At 35.1% G+C, this 25165-nt stretch overlaps 1 protein-coding gene and 3 long non-coding RNA genes across 4 annotated transcripts; 3 read left to right on the top strand and 1 right to left on the bottom strand.

Moving 5' to 3' along the window:
* The first annotated feature begins 1087 nt into the window (after positions 1-1087).
* Positions 1088-1760, top strand: LOC147559161 (uncharacterized). The gene is made up of 2 exons (XR_015233590.1): positions 1088-1200; positions 1483-1760. It is a non-coding gene; the product is annotated as an uncharacterized LOC147559161 (long non-coding RNA).
* A 7350-nt stretch (positions 1761-9110) lies between these two features.
* LOC147559162 (uncharacterized) lies at positions 9111-10320 on the top strand. The gene is made up of 2 exons (XR_015233591.1): positions 9111-9218; positions 10017-10320. It is a non-coding gene; the product is annotated as an uncharacterized LOC147559162 (long non-coding RNA).
* Positions 10321-15125: 4805 nt separating this feature from the next.
* LOC147559163 (uncharacterized) lies at positions 15126-16120 on the bottom strand. Its single transcript, XR_015234509.1, has 2 exons — positions 15846-16120; positions 15126-15359 (listed from the first exon to the last, which is right to left on the bottom strand). It is a non-coding gene; the product is annotated as an uncharacterized LOC147559163 (long non-coding RNA).
* Positions 16121-21901: 5781 nt separating this feature from the next.
* Positions 21902-24619, top strand: LOC147559164 (proteasome subunit beta type-2-A-like). The gene is made up of 3 exons (XM_086660967.1): positions 21902-22235; positions 22351-22474; positions 24032-24619. Exons 1-3 carry the CDS (start codon positions 22078-22080, stop codon positions 24392-24394), a joined length of 645 nt encoding a protein of 214 aa, XP_086517093.1. The 5' UTR covers positions 21902-22077; the 3' UTR covers positions 24395-24619.
* The last annotated feature ends 546 nt before the right edge of the window (positions 24620-25165 follow it).

The raw sequence follows: 25165 nt of genomic DNA on the forward strand, positions 1-25165 counted from the left end.
CAAGGTTATTTATGGCGTCCAGCAGCACTGTCAGAATAAATCTCGTCGCTAATATGATTGGTGACAGCCACTGCCGTTATAAAAATACATTTATCACTGATTTTGGCCGTGATAAATAAGATTTGTTGGTGCGAGTTTTTTTGTTATTTGCGCCAAATTTGGAAGAATATTTGTAGCGACTAGTAAGGTACCAAAGAGAGAATTTATTCTCACCTCGACTAAGCTCTTTTTTTCGCTAACTCCGATTAAACGGGAGGGATTGATTGGTCATAGTCAATAGTCATTGTCTATCCCACTCTAGGTTAGAAAAAGAAATTATTCTATTTTGACAAAAAAGAAAGGTGGCTATAGACTGCCCTAAATTTAATGCTTGTTATTTTCACTTTCTTTAAATCTGTCCAATAATTATAAGGGTTATTTTTCAAATGGCCCCCAACTTTGTGACCAGCTTCCTGCCTGGCCCCTTACTTTAGCAATAATTTCCGTATGATCCCCTTTTTCTGTTATCTTTAACTTTCCGTTACTCTCTCTCCTCCATCTCATTTTCTCTCTCTGCCAAGTCACCTATCACGCCACAACATCATCTTCTCCGGCATAAGTCGCCGGCCAAATTTCCGGCCGGTGACCATCCAATTTTTTTTTTTCTCTCTCTAAAAAAATTTTGAAGGTCGCCGGCCGGAAATTTGCCCGGCCGGCGACTTATGCCGGAGAAGATTATGATGTGGCGTGATAGGTGACTTGGCAAAGAGAGAAAATGAGATGGAGGAGAGAGAGTAACGAATAGTTAAAGATAACGGAAAAAAGGGGCCATACGAAAATTATTGCTAAAGTAGGGGGCAGGCAGGAAGCTGGTCACAAAGTTGGGGGTCATTTGGGAAATAACCCTAATTATAACAAAGAAGAACACCTTTTAAGACAAAATGATGGACAAAAGGTCTTAAATATAATCTAAAAAGGAATGGTACTGGTATCTGGTGGTGTCATTAATTTCTGAAGAATCTTTAAGATCTCAAAAACAAAATAAACAAGCTATAAACCTAAAGAACTTTGACATTATACTTAACCGAAGCTAAGAATTGTGAATGGCGAGGAACTCATCTCATTACGTTTGTTTCCTCCTCTTCTTCATCTTTTTCGCAGGTTGTTTCAAGAAACTTACTCCTACCCCCTTTTAATCTTTCAAAGCGAAAGTAAAGCAGAGTAAGTCTGGCTTGTTCAAAATCCATGGTTGCTATTAACATCATAATTTTATTAGCGCTCTTTTGTTCTAAATTTGTTTAAATTTGTACGAGTACGATATTCACAATTACACATATAAATTTGCATATGATTTGTATTATAAATATATATTTATTCATATTTGAATTGGTTTATGGAGTTCGTACGCTTTATATTGCATATGTTTTTAACCTGCACAAACATGAAATTAGGCTGTCCGACTAAAGCAAATATCGTCTTAAACATATGGCTGGATGGTTGTAGGGAAAACGATGGTGCTAATAGAGGCTCAAGATGAAGGAGATACATGTTATGTAGCATGGATGCCATGTGAAGAGGATACCTGTGATGCAAAATGTGCACAAGTTTACCATGGAAGGGGATTCTGTAACATAATCCCAGGTATCGGAGTCAAGCAATGCATGTGTGGATATCCTTGTGTTGCCAACAATAAAATAAACAAATAAGTGCTAAAAATATTATTACTGTAATAAATAAATTAATCTGAAATATAGTATCGAGAGAGTTTTTACTTTTTTTTTTCTGCAGAGACTATTTTGTTGATTTTTTTTCGTAATTGTTTATGTTATTTGTGTTAAGAGAGACTTTAAATGTTCTAAACTCATTACCAATTGGTTTGAGTATAAGACTCCATCAACTAGAACTTGTATACAAGAGCCATATATGCAGATGATAGATACAACGCCACTATACTCCACGACACTCAATAAAATACACATTTGTTAGGTTTAAAAAATGTCACACGTTATGGGTGAGTGAAATTTTGTCCCACATGGACAATGACATTAATTATCATCAAATATGTAATATCTAGTTAGCAGTGTGAACAGGTCCGAGTCAGTTCGTACTGGGACGTAGTCTCATTAGGCGGGACGTAAGGCAAATCTTTAAACTTGTTTCATGGGTCCATGGGCTTTAGGCCCAAATAAAATTCAAAAAGAGAATAGGGTCCAACCTTCGCAGAAAAAGGATTTTTAGTCCTTTTTCATTTTGGACCCTAAGACCTTCTTATAGATAAAACCAATTCCATCCATATCCCACAACAATTCCCGCCCATTTTAGGGCCAGCCGGACGAGAAAATTTACGACAGCAAATTAGAGTGATTTTTGGATTAAAATAGGCAACGAATATATCACTTTCTCTCTTTTATTTTCAGATTTGGAAACATAATATCTCTTTCTCTCTCTTCCAATAAATACCTTATAAACAGTGATTCAGGCTACGAAAAAGGAACAAATCTTTTTTTACTTTCTCTTTCTAACTTTCAAAACCAGAAAAAAAAATCTCTTTTTCAGATTTAGGTTTTTTGTTCTTATGCTTCGTATGTTGTTTGTAAGAATGAAAGTTTATAGAGAAAAAATGGGTTTCTGATCTTCATACAATGTATTTAATACTGAAATACTGGTAATTTATATAAATTTTCGAATTACGTAAAACAAGTTAACTTGTTTATGTATAGTAGGAGATTGATGGAATGGAGAAAGATTTGGCTGGTCTTGAACCAAAAAATGTAAATATCGATGGAATCAATACATGATTTTTATTAGAAATATCATATATTGATTGAATTTTTTTCACCTAAATATATAGTCCATTGTAAGTAATGTATATTGGTTGACACAAAATACATTATGGTAATGTTTTTGTTTAAAACAGTATATACATAATATGTTATTTATTAGATATTTTACATCTTAACAGAATACATTCACTAGTATTATTCATTTGATACAGGTAAGTGAAAGAGTATTTTTTTGGATTTGTATTAATATAGGATTTTATCTTATATAAAGGTATAGAGGGTATTACGATATAATATAAATCCTAGAGATTGGTGTTTTCTATGGAGATGGGTCCATTTGGACCAGATTTCCTTTATAAATATTATTATGTCTTAAAATCCTATGTTAGTGTTAGGGTAGACTAAATGTGGGTTTAGGTGGTGATTTTTGGACTATAAAATAAAAAATTCTTGTTTCATTTAGTTATGTGACATGATTATTGCGAAGATTATGAAGCTTCGTCTTCTCTTTGTTTAAATGTTAAAAATGATGAGTTGAACAATAGAGATATCTCAAGTAGACACCCTATAAATATGTGTTCTCTTGAGATATCTTTATTTCTCTATAGCCACATCATTTTAGAGATCCAAATCGATTTTTTCATTGAAATAGTGTATAAGAAAACCTTTAAATCTTAAATGACACTTAAACTTGGAAACTAGGAGTGCTACAAAGGACTTTTAGAGTTTTTCTTTAAAAACTTTCTCCAGCGCAAAACTCAATTTGGATGTCTAAGATGGTGTGTTGTAGTTAGTTAGAGATATCTTAATAAAACAGTCTATTTCTAGAGTGTCCTCTTAAGATATCTTTAACTGTTTAAGTCATCATTTTCAAAATTTAGTCAATAGAAATCGATCTTTATATATCTTCACAATAACCAGGTATTTTCTTACAAAAATGAACATGCCACATAAATAAACAAAAATTTTATTAGAGATTTGCATTGGAGGCACATAAAATTTAAAATCTCTATCTTGTCAGACAAGGAAAGGGAATCTCCATTGAGACTTGACATACAGGAGTACTAGAGTTTTTTGCAATTAGTTTTACACTGGAGATACAACGATCTTAGAAACTTGAAGTGCCACATATGAATTTTAGAGTTTTTCCTTAAAAAAGTTCAATAGGAAACTCAATTTGAATCTTTACAAAGAAGTGGCAGTAGTTAAATAGAGATCTCTTAAAAAGATATTCTATTTCTAGAATATCAGGTTGAGATATTTCTAATTGTCCAACTCATACTTCACCATGTGAACTTGAGCTCAACAAATCAGTTTTCCTTTTTCCACTTTCTGTCGATCGTTAGTTTGGAGGTTTTTTCGTTATTCATTATATTTATCTATTTTCGGATACACGTTTAGGTTTAGACAATTTCAAAGTTTAGCTAAGAAACATGAGAGATTTTATAGGCAATGCCCAAAGTAGTTCAAGACAATCTCGCTAAAGGTAATCCACAAATGGTTAGAGGCAATGTAGTCTGTAGGGCAATGCCCATCTTCCTTCTTTTCTGGAAAAAGGTTGTCGACCGACATTTTTTTCTTTTTTTCTTCCTTCTTCTCTTCTTCTTCTGGTCTCTACTCTCTTCTTTTCTTCTTCTCTCTACTCTCTCTCTCGTCTCTTTCCGGCGAAGGAGAGGAGTCCTTTCGCTCGGAAAGTCAGACCTGACGAACCAGACCATCAAGGTCTGGTTTCAAACCAAAGACGAGATATGGTTTGAAACTAGACCTTTAAGGTCTGGTTTGACACATGACCTTCAAAGTCAGGTTCGTTTGGTTTCCAGGCATTAAGGTTGTCAGTCGAAAATTGTCGGTTGGCGACCTTTTGCTAGAGAAGAAGAAAAATGGGCAAGTTGACCAAGTTTTGGGTGAAATACACATTGCCTTTAACAATTTTGGACATTTTCGGTAAAACTTCCCAAGAAATATTAACAAAATTGGTGAGAAAATTAATTTAGTTCACTTGAATAAGGAGGAACCTTTTGAAACTACTTTTATTTAGCCCTTAATAATCTCATATTAAGGTAGAACAATACAAAACTTCAAGAGAGATAGAGGCGGTGTGGGAGAAAACCCTAGCCGTTCTGGCGATCCGTCTATTCTTTAGGAACATTATTCTTGAGGAGATCTAGCTTCTCACCGGAGACTAATACTAGGAATTAGTTGATCAGTTTTTCTGTGCTACTAAGTTGTTATGAAGAAGGGGTTTGAAGATATGATTGCTCTAATGGGGAACCTGATGGGGAGAGAAGGTGAAAGAAGGATTAGACTGAAGATGATACTGAAACTGAAGATGAAGGAAGAAAGAGTTTAGCTATTAAGCTTATCTCAGGAAGAACACTAAATCTGAATGTTTTGAAAGAGATATTAATCGGTGCCTGGAGGCCAATGGGAAAAGTTTGGGTGAATGAGTTCCATGAAAACTCATATCTTATTAACTTTGAATTAGTTACTGATAAGGAGAAGGTTGAAGAAGGGTCTCCTTGGTATGGACAAGATGATTTACTGATATGGGAGAGTTGTGATAATAACAATGTTCCAGCTGATTACACCTTCAGTAAAGTTGATTTTTATATACAAATTCATGGACTACATGTTGATTACCTCACTACTGAGGCAGTAAGAAGGATTGCAAAGATGATAGAGGATCAACATAAAGTTTCTGAAAGCGATATTATGAAGTTGGGGAAGTACGCCAGAATTAGGGTTTGCATGGATATAAAACAAGCTTAAAATCAGAGATAACAATAGAGTTGTTAAATTCCAAACCTTGTACAATGCATATTTTAGTGTGTTATCTATACTAGTTCGTCACTTTATGTTCTAAGCATAGGTTATTAACTATTAGAAATGCTGAATACATAAATGACTTTGTATACGTAGAGGGGTAAAGTTGGAAAAAGGGGAAATTTTTTTTTGCCTAGAAACGGGATTTGGTGCATTGGGATCTTCATTTGGACAAGATGTGATTTTTATAATTTATTTTTAGACTTTCGATACATTTTGGAGGATGGGTAGACTATTAGCTCTATTAGGGCTTGTTTTAATTTGGACCTCTAGCCTAGTTTTTCTAAAAACAATTTATATTCCAAATTTAGGCAGATTTAAATAAATCAAGAGAAATTTAGCGTTACCCACTCCCAATTAATGTCCAATCAAAGATCCCCTTTTTGTACGTTTGTGAACCACAAACTCGAAAAAAAACCAATATAATCCTACTAAAACGGTTTTTTCTTTCTCTCCCATCCCTTGCCCGAAGTTTGCCGAAATTTGCCAGAATCTTTCCATTTTTATCCCTCTCTCTTCTACTTCTTCATCTTAATCTCTTTCACTCTCTTTACCACAATTTCTTTGTTCTTATATCCCTCCCGTTTCATTACCGCAAGCTTAAGATAAGAAATAAAAAACGAAAACGACAAAATTTCTCTGAGGTAACCCTGTCACGGTTGAAACTTGAAGGGGAGTCTCTCCATCATGATCGAAGGGGAATCTTCCCCTTCAAGGGGAACCTATCTCCTTAAAAATTTTAGTTTTATTCTATTCTTGCTTTTGTTATCCAATATTTTTTGCTTTAACTTGATGTAAGGGGTCAAGTCCTTCAACCCGTTGACAACTTCAAATGAAAAACAACGATGAGTTCTCTGTTATTTTCTGTATACTGATCATATAAAGCCAGAGTAGTTTCGACTATTACTTTTACTATTCTGAGTTTCAGAACAATGCAAAATCAGAATAAATTATATTCTAACAGAATAAATAATATTCTAACAGAATAAATAATATTCTAGCAGAATAAATTAACAAATGATAGAATTTGATGAAGGATAGAGGCGAGTTGGTCGCTCTTTCGTTAAGATCATAGTCGCTCTGTATTTCAAACCAACAGTGCGATTTTCCTCTCAGGAGTCTTACCTTTCTGATCAGAAATTGGACGAACTCCTGTAAGCAATACGATTTTGTCTTGATTCGTTCTCCAGCTATTTGTTACTTCGAAGTACTCTTTTCAGTTTGAGTTATAAGTCTTTTATAGATTACGAACGACTAACTATAGTTATTGGGTCAACAATCATACTGACTGTTGAGTCTAACAAACTTTTGTCAGTGGTAATCTGTGTGATCAATGTGGGAAGGATCTTTATAAATAGACCAGAAATGATCTCCTATGTTGGATTGCATCTAATATACTAAAAAAGAGAAGCTCCCACGTTCCTAGCAGCGATCCGCACGTTCAGCGCCTCTAAAGCACCCACACACACACTATAGCAAGTCTCACTTAATACCCAATTATATAAGAGTAATTGCTTATAATCCTTCGCGATTTTGTTTGAGTATTGTGTGGTACTAACTATAATTAGCTCCCAACTCATATGTTATAATGCAAACTTAAAATATTAATATCTCCTTCGTATAGAATCTGCTTTTTGCAAACCTTTAGTGGAAATTCAAGCCCACGACAATACGAACGCAACGGTGAGCTTTTTCGACGAGTGGACCCCACTTAAATATGCAAAAGACATGCTCTACGGTTTTGGGTCAGATCCCAACATTATCTACCTTAAATTTTTCGTCATTGATCTTCCTCAGTAAACTGTGAGTTCTTCTTGCTTGTAATGCCAAACCCATTAACCCATAAGAGCTTCCTTCATCAATTCCATGTTTTTTAAACTAACCCTCCAGCATTTTTAGGCCAAGACCTTCATTTATTTAGCTATATTAGGGGGACACCCCTAAAACATTTTCGTTTAGGCGTTAACCCCCAAAGTTCATTTTTCGTTCAAATAGCCGTGAAGTAGTAGTCTTGCGAATCACATGCTCGCCTACTGACCAAAATACCCCCGTTCTAATTTTTAGTATATGCCCCTCATTTATTTAGCTATATTAGGACTACACCCCCAACCAAAATACCACTTGGAGCTTCACAACCACCTATTTCTCAAGTATCTTCTTCCTCTCAACCATCAACTTCAGATGCTGTAGTATCTTCTTCTTCTTTTGGAATAAGTGATGCTTCCGATATTAAAATTTTCACTATAAAATCCAGATTTTTCTTCAGTTTGTGGATCTGCTGAATCTAAGCAAATGGGTTCTGGTTTCCATCTGGAGTTCACCAATTTCTTGTTTTTGTTCTTCTTCATTGTCAACTTGGGTTCTTTTTTTGCTCTGAATATTGGTTAGTTGTTGAAGGACAATCTGAAAATCGATTTAACATGGATGAATTTCTTCCTCGGTTTCTTTTTCTTTGATTGCTTCTCCTTCTTCTTAAATTTCTTCTACTTCTATTTTAGATTTCAATTCTTCTCTAGCAAAATCTTCTAAAATTTCATCTTTTCTTCGAAACCCATGTCTAAGAAATGGATACCAACTCCTTAAAACATGACTAAAAGATTCAAGATCAGATTTTTGTGAGAAACAATTATAAAGCGGAGACTTTTGAAATCAATTACACCATTTTTTAGTACAGCTACTACTAGTTGTTCTTCCATTCTTTTTTGGTTCCTGTTTGGTGGATATTATAACTTGAACTTGACCCATACAAGTAATTTTTGGGTACAACTACCTCGGTCTGGTAAAGACACGATCCACCCTATCATCGGAGTACAAGTGACACCTCGGCCAGAGTCACTCACTGATTGGCTCTAGCTCGGGGAGAGTATGATCCAATCTATAATCGAACCTCAGACTTATGAGACAGAGAACGTAACAGGGTGAACCAATCGGAGTCACTCGTGGATTGGATCTAGCTTTGGCCTCTGGATAGAGGTGAGCATGACCCAGTCTATGGGCGAACCTCGGAGTTAGTGGTTCGACATGTAACTAGGGTGATTCAACCGATCGTGAGATGGGAAGGTATTGACTCGGGATAAACTATCTGAATGGACAAAGTATTTTGGTTAGGTGTGTAGTCCTAATATAGCTAAATAAATGGGGGGGATATACTAAAAATTAGGACGGGGGTATTTTGGTCAAATATCGAGCATGTGATTTGCACGACCACTACTTCACGGCTATTTGAACGGAAAATGTGCTTTGGGGGTTAACCACTAAATGAAAATGTTTTTAGGGGTGTCCCCCTAATATAGCTAAATTGGGTCATTCTCTAAAAAAAACCCAAAAATATTTGATTAATTTGACAATCTTCTTTTTTCACCCAAAAACCTTTTAGATTTTATTCAAGATTTTATTCAAAATCATACTATCTTGTAAGATTACAAAATCAGAAAATTTTCAAATATTAAATCCCAAGGATCCGTTCTTACAGTAGGAAACCAAGGAGAAGCTATAAATGCAGTGAGAGCCTTGTCATTTTATTTCACAAATCACAAAAGAATTACTTGTGGAAATTGTTTAATTTATTAAATCAAATGGCAAAACACTCCCCTCTGGTTTTCTTCTTCCTCGCTCTCTTCGTTTTCGCATCAGGTTACTACATTCTAATATTTTCCTCCTTTAGCTAAATCATATTTACTTTATTTCTATTTATTTTAGTATATATGAGACCGTAAATAAACAAATCAATAAAATTACTTAATTTAATTAATACGAAAGAAAATAGGACCTACAACTTGCAAAATGATCAGTCAATTTTTTTTTAGTTTTCGACACTTTAGGTACTGTTTTAATTTGCAACAACTTTGTAGCACTTTGAGATAACTTTGCAAAACCTTGTGACAGCTTTGCAACACCTTACAACATCTTTGCAACACCTTGCGACGTTTTGCAATATCTTTGCTAAAAATATTGGGATTTTAACCAAACAAAATGCAGAAATTTGAGTTTTTCACAAAAAAATAAATGGATTTTGAGTTTTTAACCAAAAAATACATAACATGTCTATTTAACTTAAAAATAAATTGAAATTAAGTTTTTGGCCTAATTTCCTGTAACTCTTTTTCTATCTTCAAAACATCATTTAGATATCATGTCTTGGTTAAGGCAAGATCATAAAAATGAACTTCATTGTTTAACTATTATGATTTTGTTGTATCAATAGGAATATAGAATTACCTATTTATAAAGTCCCACCATGATTATATATCCGCCACGAGTCTCAGTCGAATTCCGATAGGCTGACGTGTGGGGCCAGGATCAAGAGAAAGAAAAAGTTCACTTTTATTTCTCTAGATCCTCGCCCGACACGTTAGTCTGCCGGGACTCGTGCCGGGCATAGTCAAATTTTCCTTATGAAGTGTGAAAAAATTAACTAAACTTATGATGCAGCGACAAAAAAGGTTCAACCACGAGGAATTATTTCAAGACTATGCAGAACGGTTACCTCGCATTGTGATGACGACTGTCATACACAATGCAGAGGCAGAGTAACTTGCGAACGCACAGGCGAGAGCGAACAGTGTATATGTTTGTTCAGATGTCCACTTGCAAATAGTCACTCAGAGCAAGAAATTAAAGGTTAAAGAACAAAAGAATATATGAAATATTTGTAATGATGAGAAATTAAATAATAAAAATAAGACTAATGTGTAAGATGCTTGGTTTTATTTTAATGGATGAAATTTTGGTTTTAGCATTACACTGCAATCTTTGTTCTTTTTGTTAAATGGCCCAGTTTTGCAAAGATTAGTGCAACAACCCCACTTTTGCGTACTTTCACACTTTCGAGAAAAATGGAAGAAATAAGTATTTTCTTGAAAATAGCCATGATAGTTTCCGTCGGTTCAGGACAAAAAAACCATTGTTAACACACACTAGTTTAGACGTATTATCAATATGCCAAAATAGCCATGATAGTTTCCGTCGGTCCAGGAAAAAAAAAAAACCATTGTTAACACACACTAGTTTAGATGTAATATCAATATGCCTTCGGAAATATAGCAGTTTCCTATGAAATGCTGATACAGCTATTCTCAACAGAGTTTCAATATTCCGTCGGAAATAGTAACTGTTTCGATCGAATATCATAATACCGACGAAAATAGTCTGTCACAAAATATCCAATCTTTTGTAGTGTGCGATGTGTAGCGTAGAGATTGAATGTCATGCAATTTAAATATGCTTTATTCAACATGTTTGATGAACGTCCATTGGTCTAGCTCTGGTGTACCAAGATATATGTTTCCAATAAACCTGTTAAGAATGTTGAATCTAGGTGCATGGAGACCTGTGCATACATGAAACTCCTAACTCTCATGAGTATGACATTGTCTCCTTTTTGTTCTTCTCGAGATTCAACTTTGGACATTGGAGTAAACTAAACTCATCACCTTAATAACCTAAAGTGAATAGCTATGAATTTCATCTCTTCTGTGAATCGAACCTGGGACCTCCAGAGTTTTGGAGTTTATGTCAACACTATCAACCATGTGGACAACCAAATGTTGACGCTTTATTAATATTTTTGGAGATAAGAAATGTGGGGACGGGATATGTCATTATATTCTATTTTGAATGTGAGGGATATCTAATAATTGATATTTTGATATGGTATTATACTGAAATAACCAAATCATGGAGCGCTATATAAGAAAGGTGTTATCAAATTAGTATTAAAATCGAATTGTAAAAAGAAAATTTCAATGAGCAATAAACAGTAAATTAAATAAGTAACTTATCTTTTTGCAGTGCTGAAATGAAGTATTAAACGAACCAACCAGAAAGAATGAACCTGCAATAAACCGTAGTAAAATAAAGGTGGAACAGAGGCACAAGTTGAACTCGCTGTCCTGAAGACTTTAAACGCCCCTGCTACCGTAGAATTAGGTATTGCTTTGCAGTCTGTGAACGTAGTCCCCTAGGATTCAACTATTCCTTATCAAAATTGAAGAAGCAAACTTCAATTTTGATCTCCTGATCTTGACAGAATTCGAAACAGAGAGAAGTAAACAGAGAACTGAGAGAGAGAGATAGAAGACGAAATATTTTTGTGTCTTTCCTTCTGGGAGTTTATCCCTATTTATAGAGTACGAAACCAGATCATAAGACTTGGGTAGTTTTGATCCAACGGTGGAGAAAAAGTAACCAGTAGAGGAAGAATTGGTCTGAGAAAATTAAGGAAGTGGACTCTTTCCACTAGCCAATAGTGGAAGAAAAAGTCTGAGAACTAGCCAGTAGTGGACTCTTTCCACACCAAGACCAAGACCAAGACCAAGACCTAGTCCGGGTTCCGGGTCGGGTCGGTGACCCGACCCGCCAGTGTGTGAAAGGTATAAATCTAAGTGTGCCTAAGGTAAGGGTGCCTCTAAAAAGTGATGGGTCTCTCCTCCGGAGAGCACTATTGTAACCCCAAGGGCCACAACCCTTTACACCCAACTTTATCCTTATAAACACAAGTTTGTTTTCTCTTGGAGAGATGTGGGACTAAAGTAATTATTTGTGTTGTGAAAGTCTCTTTTGCTCAATAGAAGTAGTTATTAGATTTTATTCAAATCCTACTACCAACAAAAGGTTCATGTGCGTGTCACGGAAGAAATTAAGAAAATAAAATACTTCCACTTCTAATCAGATTAGTAGTCTTAAGTTCAACAAGTTATGTCAAGATAACATTATCATCAAGGAGAATGTGATAGCCTACAGAAAATGAGCACAACACAATAGAAGTCCATATTATCCGACTTGAGATCCCAAGATCTAGGTTCAAAATGGACGACATAAATGTGAAGTACTCCCTATTAACATTGATAGAGAATACTCTCTTACCGTTTTTAGGATGAATCTGTGTTCCCTATCACGTGTAAGTTAAGCTAATGCCTTTAATGATGCCTGTAGTCTTGTATTTGCAAGAGGAGTACGATATGGTGGTACTTTTAATATCACATTGCCGATGTGAGTGTAGAATTAATACCAGTTCTATGAAAATATGTTCAATGATAGAATCTAATAAACCTCCGTGATAACATGGAGGTAGTTACTTTAAAGATCTCCAAGAAGACACTCTACTCCTAGAGTGTTATCTTAAGGATCTTTAACTAATTATCCTAACTAGTGATTAAACTTTGGGTGTAATCCAATAGAAATCATTTATCATAAAGTAACTTTATAGATTTAAGTTAATTAGAGACACAAACAAATGAGATGACCTCTATTTTGTCACCTAGGAGATTTTCTGTTAAAACTTGACACATAAGACAACTAGAGTCGTTTTAATTTCACATTAGAGATTCTCTTAGGATTTGTCAATCTTATGTCACTATCCAAATTCTCTTTTATACTATTAAGACAAGATTCTCATATCAACTTTTAAGTACTAAGATCACAAAATAAATTTAATTTAAATGTGTTAATATTATGATTGATCAAATCCATAAATCTATGACATTATAAATTATGGATCCAAATAGTCTTGATATTGTTGTTCACAAAGGGTCCTCCAGACTAATCTTCCGGTACATATTTACTCAAGAAAATGGCAAAGAATTGCTCACTAGCTTTCTTCTTCCTCGTTCTCTTCCTCGTCGCTTCTGGTATTTAAATTTACCCTCTTTAGGACTCGAAATAACAGTTGATGTTTCTAGGCTTTTCTGTTGCATCAAATTAAAGTTTAAAACATGATTTTACAAGTATCTTCATCCGAAATCTGTTTTCACCCGTCAATTTCATTACTGAAGTCATCAAGAATCAATCTGAAAACTCAAATATTTGTTTATTTAACTTGAGAAAAAATAAAGTATCTAACTTGATGAATTATTGTATTGAACAAAGTTGGAAAAGGGTGCAGTGGAGTACCTAAATGCAGCAGAATGTGGAGTCCCTGTGATCCGAACACATGCAACCAACTGTGCAAAGCCGATTTCGCGGGTCATGGACGATGTAACGACCTCCAACTATGTTATTGTGTCTATGATTGTTATGAACAAACTCCTCTTCCCGGTCGAGCCAAACAATTTTGAGATATATTGTAACAAATTACCCTTGTCTTCTGTGAAAATAATAATGAATTAATAATAAAAATAATAATATGATTTTCTTCGTGTTGTGGTGAATTCTTTGCTTTTTGCACTATTTATCGTTTTTTGGTAGTTAATTTTGAAAGAACCGAATAATTAGAATTTAGATTTACTTACACAAATGGATATCCAACTTTGATTTCCTTTTTCTTGAAATATTTACAGATGTGTGTGTGTTGCAAATGAAAAATCTAAACTGTGTGTATATTAGGTTTGTTATGTCTTGTTTTGGGGGACCTACACTCGTCTAAGTCAGTATACGTATGGCTGAACTCTTGAGTTTAGACCTAAAGTTGGTTGAAACCGATTCTTGATGAACAAGTTACGAGTACAGATAAGTGTCGTTTGGCAACACAAAAATAAATGATGGTTTTATCTATTTAAACAGAAAAGTAACAAAGTGAAAATTAGCTCGGTAATGCAAAAAACTTCCGACTCCAGTTAGGTTAAGATTTGGCTTTATTTTTTGACATTATGATCTTGTGGTGAGTTTCTCTTTTTTTTACACTATTTATTATTTTTTGGTAGTTAATTTTGAAATAACCAAGTAATTAGAATTTAGATTAGATTTTTAACTTGTACAAATGGATATCCAACTTTGAAGTATGAACCTCAGATTATTTGATTAGAGAAAGTTCTTGTGCACAGATAATCACTAGGGACGGTTTTATAAGAAATTGTCCCTAACGTCAGCTGGAGGACTTTTTGCAAATTTTTAGCGACCGTTTTTATTTGCCCTGCCACGCCCCAGGCAGTGCAGGAACGCTCTGCCCTGCCGCTCCCTAGGCAGGGCTGAGTGTTCCTGCCCTGCGTTCTCGCTCGTGCCCCACCGGGGTGTGTCTGTCCAAATAATGATAACTTATGGTGACAGTTTCTAAGTGTCCCTAGAACTGTCCCTAATAATATTTGGGACAACCACATCCTGTCCCTAAAAACATTGAGGACAGTTACGATCTGTCTCTTTATCTGTCCAAATACTTAATTTAATAATTGTTGATTGTGTACAATTTTGTTACAGACACTTTTGTTAAAGACAATTTTGTTACTTTTGTAGTTTTGAAAAAAAAAAAAACAAATGGCCTCGAAGAAATTGCCTCATAATTATTCCAATAATTTTTTCGGTTATATGTTTTACTTTTCTTCTTCACAATATTTAGCTACGGTAGTTATGCATTGAGATTTGAGTCCTCTACAATATTATCCTTCTATAATTAAATTATTTCGAAGTTGTATATTGTTAAAACATTATTTTTTTTAATACATTTAACGTACAAATTGTCCAAACTGAAATTTAGCACTGGACTCTCAAATTCTTAACCATGACCCTCATTGTGGCGGATCAAAAGTTTTACTGCTGACATACATGAAGGAGCTAAAAGCTTTGAATATATAAAACTCAAATTAGCCAAGATAAATTAGATGCTCAAGCTATCCAAAAAGTAGACATTGAGAGTATTCCCTTATAAATATTGAATAAAACAGCTAAATACAACTTTCATAGAGAAAATGACTTTGACAAATGAACAAAAAAATATTGATCTCATTTTACATAAATTGTTAAGTTATTGCGCCTTCTACAGCAATACAAAGTATACTTATTACGATATCTTTCCTTCGAATCCCAGTTATGTTTAGGCTTCGTCAGGTTTGAGACCCAGTTTCACTGCACATACATATACAACAATAGTTCAAACAAAGTAAAAAAGAAAGTGAAAAATGAATTAATAAACTCCACTTTGAGGTCGATCTACTACCGAAATATTTTTACTCTAAAACAATAGAAAGTGAGAATATTATACTATGGTTGTATTTGTTTTTCATAATTTTCAGATCTGAAATATGAAATTTTTAGATGTTATTTTTTATTTTTAAGCAAGCTGAAATTTCTGCTGCAAGGGGTTGAGATCTGTATGGGCCCAATATATTTAAGACTTCAAAACAAGTCTTAAAATATAAAGTGTAGATTAACAAACTCCGGTAAAAATAATTGAGTTCGCGTTGTATATCGGTCTACTTGAGTTTTAATCATGGCTCCCGCATACTACCTAACTTGATTATTTTCTCAAAGTTTATATATGGATTTTCAAGAAATGGTAGAATAGAGTCACTTTATTCAAAATGTAAATGTTGTCACTAATTTATATCTTACCTGCAGTTTCTTTAGCTACACATTCGCCGTCACACTTTATTTCGCACAATGAGTTTCCCTTGTTTCCGTCATTCATACATTCTTCCTTACAATTGTTGAAACATGACCTGAAATGTTCCGTGGTGGTGGTTGCTTCACCCTCCTGTATGTACAAGGTCGCGACCACGAGGATGCAAATAAAAGACATTGCACAAACCTTCTTTGCCATTTTTTGCTTCTAAAGTGATATTTTCTTTACTTTCTTTTGTCTTTCTTTGATTTTTGTTTTGGTTCTTATTCTCTTGTTGAGCTTTATAGGTTTAAATTCTTTTATTTTTAGTTAGTATTGAATTCTAAAGATAACCAACACGACCAAATCAGTTAAATATGTCAACCTTTGACGAAGTCTATGGGGAAGAGTTTCGAAAAGAATTTTGGCCATAAAATGAGTTTGAGGCCTCACAAAAGTTCACTTTTTTTAAGATTATATTGATATGTATTTTCTTTTAGGTTTTTTTAATGTCTTCTTATGATAGAATTGCAGTAGAAAATATTTGGATCTTTGAATCGACATCATAATCGATATAGAAAACACAGAAAGAGAAAAAACAAAAAGAAAAAAAAATGAATACAAAATATAACTTATATGTAGTAAGTTGTTTACTTTCTAGCTGACCCGGTTGACGAGTAAAGTCTTCCCCACAATCAGTAAACCTCTTCTAGATCAATCAACCTAAAAAAACAAGTTTGTATCTCTACTACGATACTTCTTCAATTCAGAAACATGTTAGTTGGGTTTTAGACCAGTTCATGTTGCTTTGGTAGTTACAGTGCTTATCACATCTTTGATGTATCAATGCCAATGTAATGACTATCGTATATCGAAGTCAATTGAGAAACATGTATAAAAAAACAGAGAAGATGAGCAAACAAGAGAGCAGAGAGAGAAAGAGCTACAGGTGTGATTATCAAAGCGTGGTTGACCACTCTTTATAGTCTCAGGGACGTGGGTGGTGTTCTAGTAATAGTAATGCTTAATGGTTTAAAATTTGGGGCCGACCGCGAGGCTGAAGTGATGTGGGCTGCCCTATTGATGAGGCCATTTCTCTCTCCCCGTGGACTGTGGCCTAACGAACTGATGTGTATAGCATTTTTGTTGTCATAAAACTGGGTTCCCTGAAGTTATATTTTAGATGCGTCTTTGTTTCTCACCTTGAGACACAAAGACACATACTTGATTTCATTCTTACATTGAGACCAAGTCAATTGTTAAAATCGCACACAAGATGAACAAAAAAACTCACTTTATCTTGTTCGCCGCCACTCACCACAACAAAAAAAGAAGACTATTCCCCACGGCATAAAAACGTCACGAATAGCACAAAAACAGTGATTTATTTCCACTGTGAATGCCTTTGTAAGATAAATGATATGAGAGGGAGAAGAGTTGTATTGATATTGAGTTGATCCCTTAGGTTACACTTGAAGCCTTTATATAGACTCTATAAGAGAAACCTAATATTAACCCATCCAATGTGGGACTATCTAAGATAACTCATATGTTCTCTAGTCTCTAACACTCCCCCTTAAACCAATGTACTTATCAAGATATTAATAAGTACAATGAGTTGATACAATAAAACCTTACCCATTACAATATCATCTAAACACAAAATAAAATAATTTAAATGCAAAACAACATTTGTTCTTCTCTTGTACTTCATTGGTTAATGGTGACTTGGTTTCCTCCATAATACTCTCCTTCAAACTAATGGGACTTGCAAGTGTGGAAGACCATGAGTTTGTGTAGATATCACTTTGATGATGCTTCGATTTCTTTCACTACTAATGTTGGTGTTGCTTTAATGTGTGTGTTGGTGCTTGTAGAATAGTGGATCTTTGCCCACTTGAGCTTGAAAAAGAAAGAAGAAGCATGATAGCTAGGCCCACTTGAGAATGAGAAGGAAAGATGAAAAATCATTGATTGCTTGACCCACTTGGGCTTGAAAGAGAAAGAGTTGAAAGAGAGAAGCTCAATAGCATGGTCCATTTGGGCTTGAGATAGAAAAGAAAAGCTAAATAGCTTGGCCCATTTGGACTTGAGAGAGAAAAGAAAAGCTTAATAGCTTGGCCCATTTGGACTTGAGAGAGAAAAGAAAAGCTTGATACATTGGCCCATTTGGGCTTGAGAGAGAAAAGAAAAGCTTAATAGCTTGTCCCACTTGGACATGAGAAAGAGAGAAGAAAAAAAACATTGATTGGTTGGCCCACTCGGGCTTTAAGAAGAAAGATTTGTGAGAAATTTGGAGCGAGAAAGGTAAATAATCAAAAAGATTTATGACCAAAGTTTGGGAGAAGATTTTAGAGGCACACTTGAACACATCACCACACAACATCACACCAAGTTATAGGCATCACAAATCTCATGAAATCATTTTTTTTTTAAAGCAGCAAGTAGTTCTGGAGAACATCATGCTTAAGAGCACACAAGTAGAGAAGCCCGACAACTTTAACCCTTGTAATTCCAAATCTTAAAGTCACCACAAAATAACGAAATGAAGTGGAAACCCTAAGCAGCTGGTCTTCTTCTTCCATCACTTCCTTTCACCCGAAAAATAGTTCTTTGTAGAAAGAGAGGGAAGTGAAATGCATCAAAAACCAAGAACACAATCATATCTTCAAACCCATGTTATGTTTGTGGCATCCAACTCAAAACCAATTGGCAATGAGTGGAGAGGATTTAGACCTTATATTATTGGTTGCTAGATGCCCATTCTCCCATGTGGGACTATTCTCACACTCCCCTTCACGTGTGGCGTTCTTTGAGCCTAACACGTGTACTTCTTTGGGCGACGTGGAGCACGTTTGACTTTTAAACCTATCGCCACTATCGTTAGCAGAAGCATCCCTGTCTTTTCTCTTCATGCCCCGTCCGTTTTCTTCATCTCTCTATCAACTCACGCAGTTGACAATTGAATCTAATTTCTTTTCATAATTTTTTTATCAGCAATAGTGCGAAATGAAAAGACATGGTCTCTCTTTTGATTCAAAATCGTGGTGGAACGTGTATCGCCCCTTTACTAGCATGGAATAGATGAAATAAATCAAAAAGTGGGTTTTGTTTCGAGATTGGATTATTGTTGGAGCTGTACATACCTCCTTCATCCTTTGGAACTCTCTCTTTCACTCGTCTAGAATCTTTTGTTTAAAACTCACTGAGGGTACGTATTAGTATAACTCTGGTAGAAGATCTTTCTCTATAAACCCTAGGCAGTCCGCAGTAGGCAAACCTCTCAACGTGGGAAGGTTTAATTATTTATATCCTTAATAACCCAAATTCAAGAAATTCTCTATTTTTGAGATTTCAAGAGTGGGTGTTCAATGACTACACCAAGAAGTCGTAGACAACTTCTCTTGTCTAACAAGTAACAAGACGGTGATCTAATGTAAATTATTGCCTACTCCCAATCAATTTCTTTTTGTTGAAATACTCCTGATCAACCTTACTGTCCACGTTTTGGGTCTACCAGGTTTTCACCTTTATATCTACTTACAAATATTGTTACTTGGAAAAGATAGTCTAATGGTTTGATTATATAACAAATAAGAAAAAAAACCTATAACAATAACAAAATAGTCTTAATTAATTTTCGACGCTGCAATTTAATTTATTTCATAAATTAGTAATACAAATGATTGCACGTCGAAAAATCTTAATCAAGTTTCAACACTGCAATTTTATTACATTCTTTTTCATTTATTTAAATATATGTTTGTATATTCTTTCAGCTTGCGATGTCTAGTTGCTTTCAGGTTTGATTCCTAGCTTTGCTGCACATACAACAAAATTCAGAATTAGTTAGACCCAAAAAATAATGACAGTAGCCATGAAATAATAGTAATAATAAATAACAATGATATATTGATAAGATTGTAAAGATAAAATTAACAATACTTAGAGGATTGTCATGTGTTCCGAACATGTAACCTTACGGACATACAACTTTCTCTCACGAGAACATTATTGGTGGTTTGGCTCAGGGTTCATCCCATGGCCAACCCTCTCATGTGAGAGGATTGTATGTATAACCGAAACTTGGTCCAATCCACAGTCAACGATCTCACATGAGATAATTGTATGTATAGATGGGTTCTTGTCTATACACACAGAAATTATATTTAACTAATTAATGGTGTTAGTTTGTTACCAGCATGTTCTTTATCAGAGCATTCACCATCGCATTTCCTTTCACAAAGTGAGTTTCCCTTGCCATCAGACAAACATTCGTCGTTGCAGTTGTGAAAACAGGACTTGAAATGTTCATCGTCGGTTAGAGCGGCAGCCTCCTGCACATACAATGTTGCCACCAAGACAATGCATATCACAAATAGTGCAGCTACTTTCCTTGCCATTTTTATGTTTCTAGACTTTCTTCTTTCTACTCTTGTTTATTTCTCTTGGTGTACTATAATGAGGTAGAAGTTAATGGTATATATAGGTCTTAAATTGCCTTATTTGGGTGATTGAATTGTAAGGTTGAGTTTTTGTGATTTGCATAAAAATAGGTCTTTTTTCCTCCAAGATTGTCTCTGGCTGAATCAAGAGATAGAATTGGTCTTCCATCTTCATTACTCAGTAATTTTCGGACAAGAACTAAGGGTTGTTTGCTTTGTCATTTTTGTGGCTAAATGTATTACTTAAATCTATTTGAGGAACTATTTCACTAGATACACGGCTAACAACTATTTTCATTATAGTCCATTAAGAAGCGAGAATATTGTAGCATGTAAAACTGTACGAGGGTGAATATGAGAGAATACTATAGTATGTGAGAATCAAAATTGTAATTAGATGGATTGCCTTGACGAGTTTAAAACATGGGTAAACAATCGTTGGTTGTGTTCACATAAGAAACATCATACCCTGCCAACGGGTTGGAGTAGTAAGAAGTAAGAGGTTTAGAGATCAAGTGTTAGATTTAAAAAAAAACATATACCCTTTCTAGAAAATTTTCGCCATCCTATAGAGCATAAACAAAGTAGTAGTTAATATATGGGTTATTTCCCTAATGGCCCCCTACTTTGTGACCAGCTTCCCGCCTGGCCCCCTACTTTACGAGAAATATCCATATGGCCCCCTATTACCGTTAACTTTAACTTTCCGTCACTCTCTCTCCTCCATCTCTTTTTCTCTCTCTGCCATGTCACGCCACCTCATCTGTTAGGCCACCTCATCACCTTCTCCGACAGAGGTCGCCGGCCGGCCAAATTTCCGGCCGACGACCTTCAAACTAAAGAGATGGAGGAGAGAGAGTGACGGAAAGTTAAAGTTAACGGTAATAGGGGGCCATATGGGTATTTCTCGTAAAGTAGGGGGCCAGGCGGGAAGCTGGTCACAAAGTAGGGGGCCATTAGGGAAATAACCCTTAATATATTATAAATTGAGGCAAAAATGTTATTTGATTCAGTCGAGGGTTAAAAAAGAAAATAAGCAAAATTTATGTATGTATTGTAATTTCTTCTAAATAAAGCCTAATTGCAATAAAAACATTACTTTTTTTTTGCTTCTGCCACCATTTATTTCCACTCCACCAAAAGCAAAGTACACTAGTCCTGTTTGCTCTACAACCAAAGGAAATTGTTACAGGCAGATAATGCTAATACAAAGGCGACACAAATAAAATCACACTCAACAAATGCTGTCATTTCTAAGTAAACGTACATTACAAGTACACACTACGAATCTACGATTAAATAAAACCTCAACGAGACTTATCTGATATCTCCTACGGCCCAGACAAAAGGATGTTGTCGGCAGAGAAAGAGATGAGTGGAGAGGAAAGAAAGATAAGAGATGCGAACGAGTAGAGAGAGATAGTGGTGGTGGTTGTGCAGAAGATGAATATGGAGAATTGGAGATGAAGGAGTGTGCTAACTTGGTCCAAGTCATTAGGCAAAGTCAAGTATATTAGTGCAAAAAAGGGTGTATGCCCATATAACTTTCCCCGCAGGCCCATAAACCCTTCTACTTAAGACCTCCTACCTTATATCCATATTTTAAAGACGAAAATACCCTCAATCTTTATGACAAATCAACTATGTAACCTTCTGTATTTTTCCCCCCTTACTTGACCCTCAAGTCGCGTTTTCCATCAAAACTACAACTTCTTTTTCAAATCAAAAAGCTCAAACCAATATACGGGAACAAGATCGAGTAGTAATTGAAGTGTAGAGAGAGAAACTAGAGAGAGAGATGGAGTGTGTATTCGGTCTTGTTGGTGATGGTTTCGTTCTGATTGCAGCTGATACTTCTGCTGTAAACAGTATATTAGTTCACAAATCTGACGAAGACAAAATAATGGTTCTTGATTCCCATAAGTTGCTCGGTGCTAGTGGTGAATGTGGTGATAGGTATCTCTCTCTCTCTCTCTCTCTATCTATCTAAGAGATTGTTACTCCTTTTACCGATCTATAGATTTCACTAATTGATTGATTGATTGATTTGTACCCAAACAAAATTTTTTAGGGTTCAATTTACGGAGTATATACAGAAGAACGTTGCATTGTACCAGTTCAAAAATGGGATTCCTTTGACGACAGCAGCAACTGCGAATTTCACTCGTGGCGAACTCGCTACTGCCTTACGAAAGGTTTCTCCTTTACACTTATCTGTTTTGATCCCCTCTTGATTTAGTAATTTCAGGGTTTTAGGGTTATTTGTCTCTTTCATGTGTTGTGTTACTTCATTGAGATTTTGGGTTTTTTCTGTCGATCCAATTTTCTAGGGTTTCATTCGTTTATGTGGGTATGTTTTTCAAGTTGATAATCGTACTTGAGCTTGTTTGGGAATTGGAAATATTTGGTAGGAATTTGTTTTGGTTGAGTTATTGGTTTAATAACTCTTTGAATCTATATATTAATCTGATAATTGCTTCTATTGGAGTTATTTAGGGTTTAGAATCAGTGTTGTGAATTGTGACGAATAATGTCTTGAATCCGAGACGGAACTTAGAATGCCCAATATTGGTATTTTGTCATTCCAATCATGGTAGCTTAAGTTTATGGTCTAGTAATCTGAAAAAGCTCTCTTTGTGATTTTTCACCCATTAGATATTTCCACACATATATGGCTTATTAAAATGTGGAACACCAAGCACCATATGGCTTATCGACAATGGAAATTAGACGAGATTGGTTATAAGAGTTGTGAGTTCACGGTGGGGACATTAGTTTCTACATAAAAATTGACAGCTTTGGAGTTCTTCAGACTGGAAATGTCTAAATTAGGATAGACTACAATCCATCCATTAATCAGTTGTTGGTGGACTTCGACCAAAACCTTGATTTACTTAATTTGTCGACTTGGACCCGAAGCATGGAATTATTTGCTTCCAAGATCATAAAGGCATTGTATTAATATGGAAATCTACATCTCAATTGATGATTTACGGTCTAAGTATTCTTAGGCTGTTATATTATTTGGATTGAAGGGGATCAGGAAGTGAACTTGGGATTTAGATATTGGAGAGAAGTTATAACAGATGCTAAACCATGTGTGCACTTGGGGTGCTTATGTGCAGATACTGTTTATAGTTCAATATACAGGTGCTGAATTGAATCCTTATGTATTGAATAGCTTTCTATTTGTTAGTAATATGTCATTTGACAACCTTTTAGGTAAGCCAGGTGAGGTAAGAACCTCGGTTTTGTTCAATAACCTTAAGTAGCAACAGACCAAGAGAACTATGCTGCTTGTTGGCTTGTCATGCATATTTGTTTTTTTAAATATTGTACTTTAATTTCTGTACCCATGATTTCTCACATACTATACTGAGTTGCTTCACTGTTTTCCTTGTGCTTGAATTGTAGTCTTGTTATTATCAATCTTGTTGTAAAGTTAAATCTCTTGAGCATAAAAAATAGAACATAACCCACCTAAAGAAGCGTATGCTTCAAGTATATCTAGTTTAGTTTGTGTAGCCAGACATATCGTACTGAATCTTTTCTCTATCTAGAATTACTTGGTGCTCCTTGATGTATAAGAAGCCGCCATTCTTGTAACCTTCTGCCTGGTTTTACGGAATTCTACTAGTCTTTGTTTGCCCAAAAAGAATGGAATCGGAATAAATATTGGTGTTAATTATATATCTTCTCTCCTGTAATATTCTTTTCTTTCTTACTATGCACTTGCCCGAACTGTTTGGCAGAACCCATACTCGGTAAACCTACTTCTTGCTGGTTACGACAAAGAGACAGGACCATCTCTGTACTACATTGATTACATTGCAACCCTTCACAAGATTGAGAAAGGTGCATTCGGGTACAGTTCGTACTTCTCTCTCGCCACGATGGACAGACTCTACCACAGTGGAATGTCTGTGGACGAAGCTACTGATTTGGCCGATAAATGTATAATGGAGATCCGGTCCAGGTTGTTTTCCGCCCCTCAAAACTTTGTGATCAAGATCGTTGATAAAGATGGAGCTAGGGATCATGTTTGGCGTGAAACCATCAAGGATACAGCTGTTGCTGCTGCTGCTGTTTCTGCTGCTGCCGTTTCTGCAGCTTAAGTTCCTCGAGTTTTAGCTCAAACTTACCATTTTTTTTTTCTAGTCAAGAAGGTAAAAGTCATAGATTGTCTGTTAATCTATTGATCACAAACTCTTATCTAAGACTTATATTGGTGGTCACTATGGTATGTGCAATGTTGCAGGAACAAGCTTGAACTTTCAAGTACTAAATGCTGAAATGAATTCTTCTTTTCTAATTTTTTATGGTGAAAGAATCATTCTATAGCTTTTTCTTCTCTAATTCTTTTCTTATAGAGATCAAAATCTTTGTCATATGGCTTATTGGTCCTTGCCTACATTGTAGTTTCGAATTAATCTAGTGGTATTTAATTGGTGAGAGCATGTAATATTTCAAGTCGAAGGGGTTAAACTCTAGTAAGTTATTTCAAGAGAATCTCCAATGCAAAATTGGATCAAATTTGAGCAATTGTTGGCTCTAAATTTAAGAGTTTGACGAGGATAATGCAATGACATATCTCTTTTCTAATTTTCAAGACTATAGCTTCAGTTTGAACATGATATAATTAATCAGAACTTTGGTTGACATTCATATACATCATGTCTATATATATTTTTATTGATAACGGAGAGTCCATGTACTTTAATGGGGTCTTATTATCATTTCATTGAGATTTCTATTGACATTGTATAATCCTTCATGGATTTTCATTGACATGACTTTCATGAATTTCATGTAAATGAAAGTAATATATTGTGATAAATAGATTATAACCAATATATTTTCTTATGTATTACATGTAATAAAATACA

This window comes from Eschscholzia californica, unplaced genomic scaffold (genome assembly GCF_041429995.1).
Source record: "Eschscholzia californica isolate CP2 unplaced genomic scaffold, dmEscCali1.0.p SCAF_2, whole genome shotgun sequence".
NCBI lineage: Eukaryota > Viridiplantae > Streptophyta > Magnoliopsida > Ranunculales > Papaveraceae > Eschscholzia > Eschscholzia californica.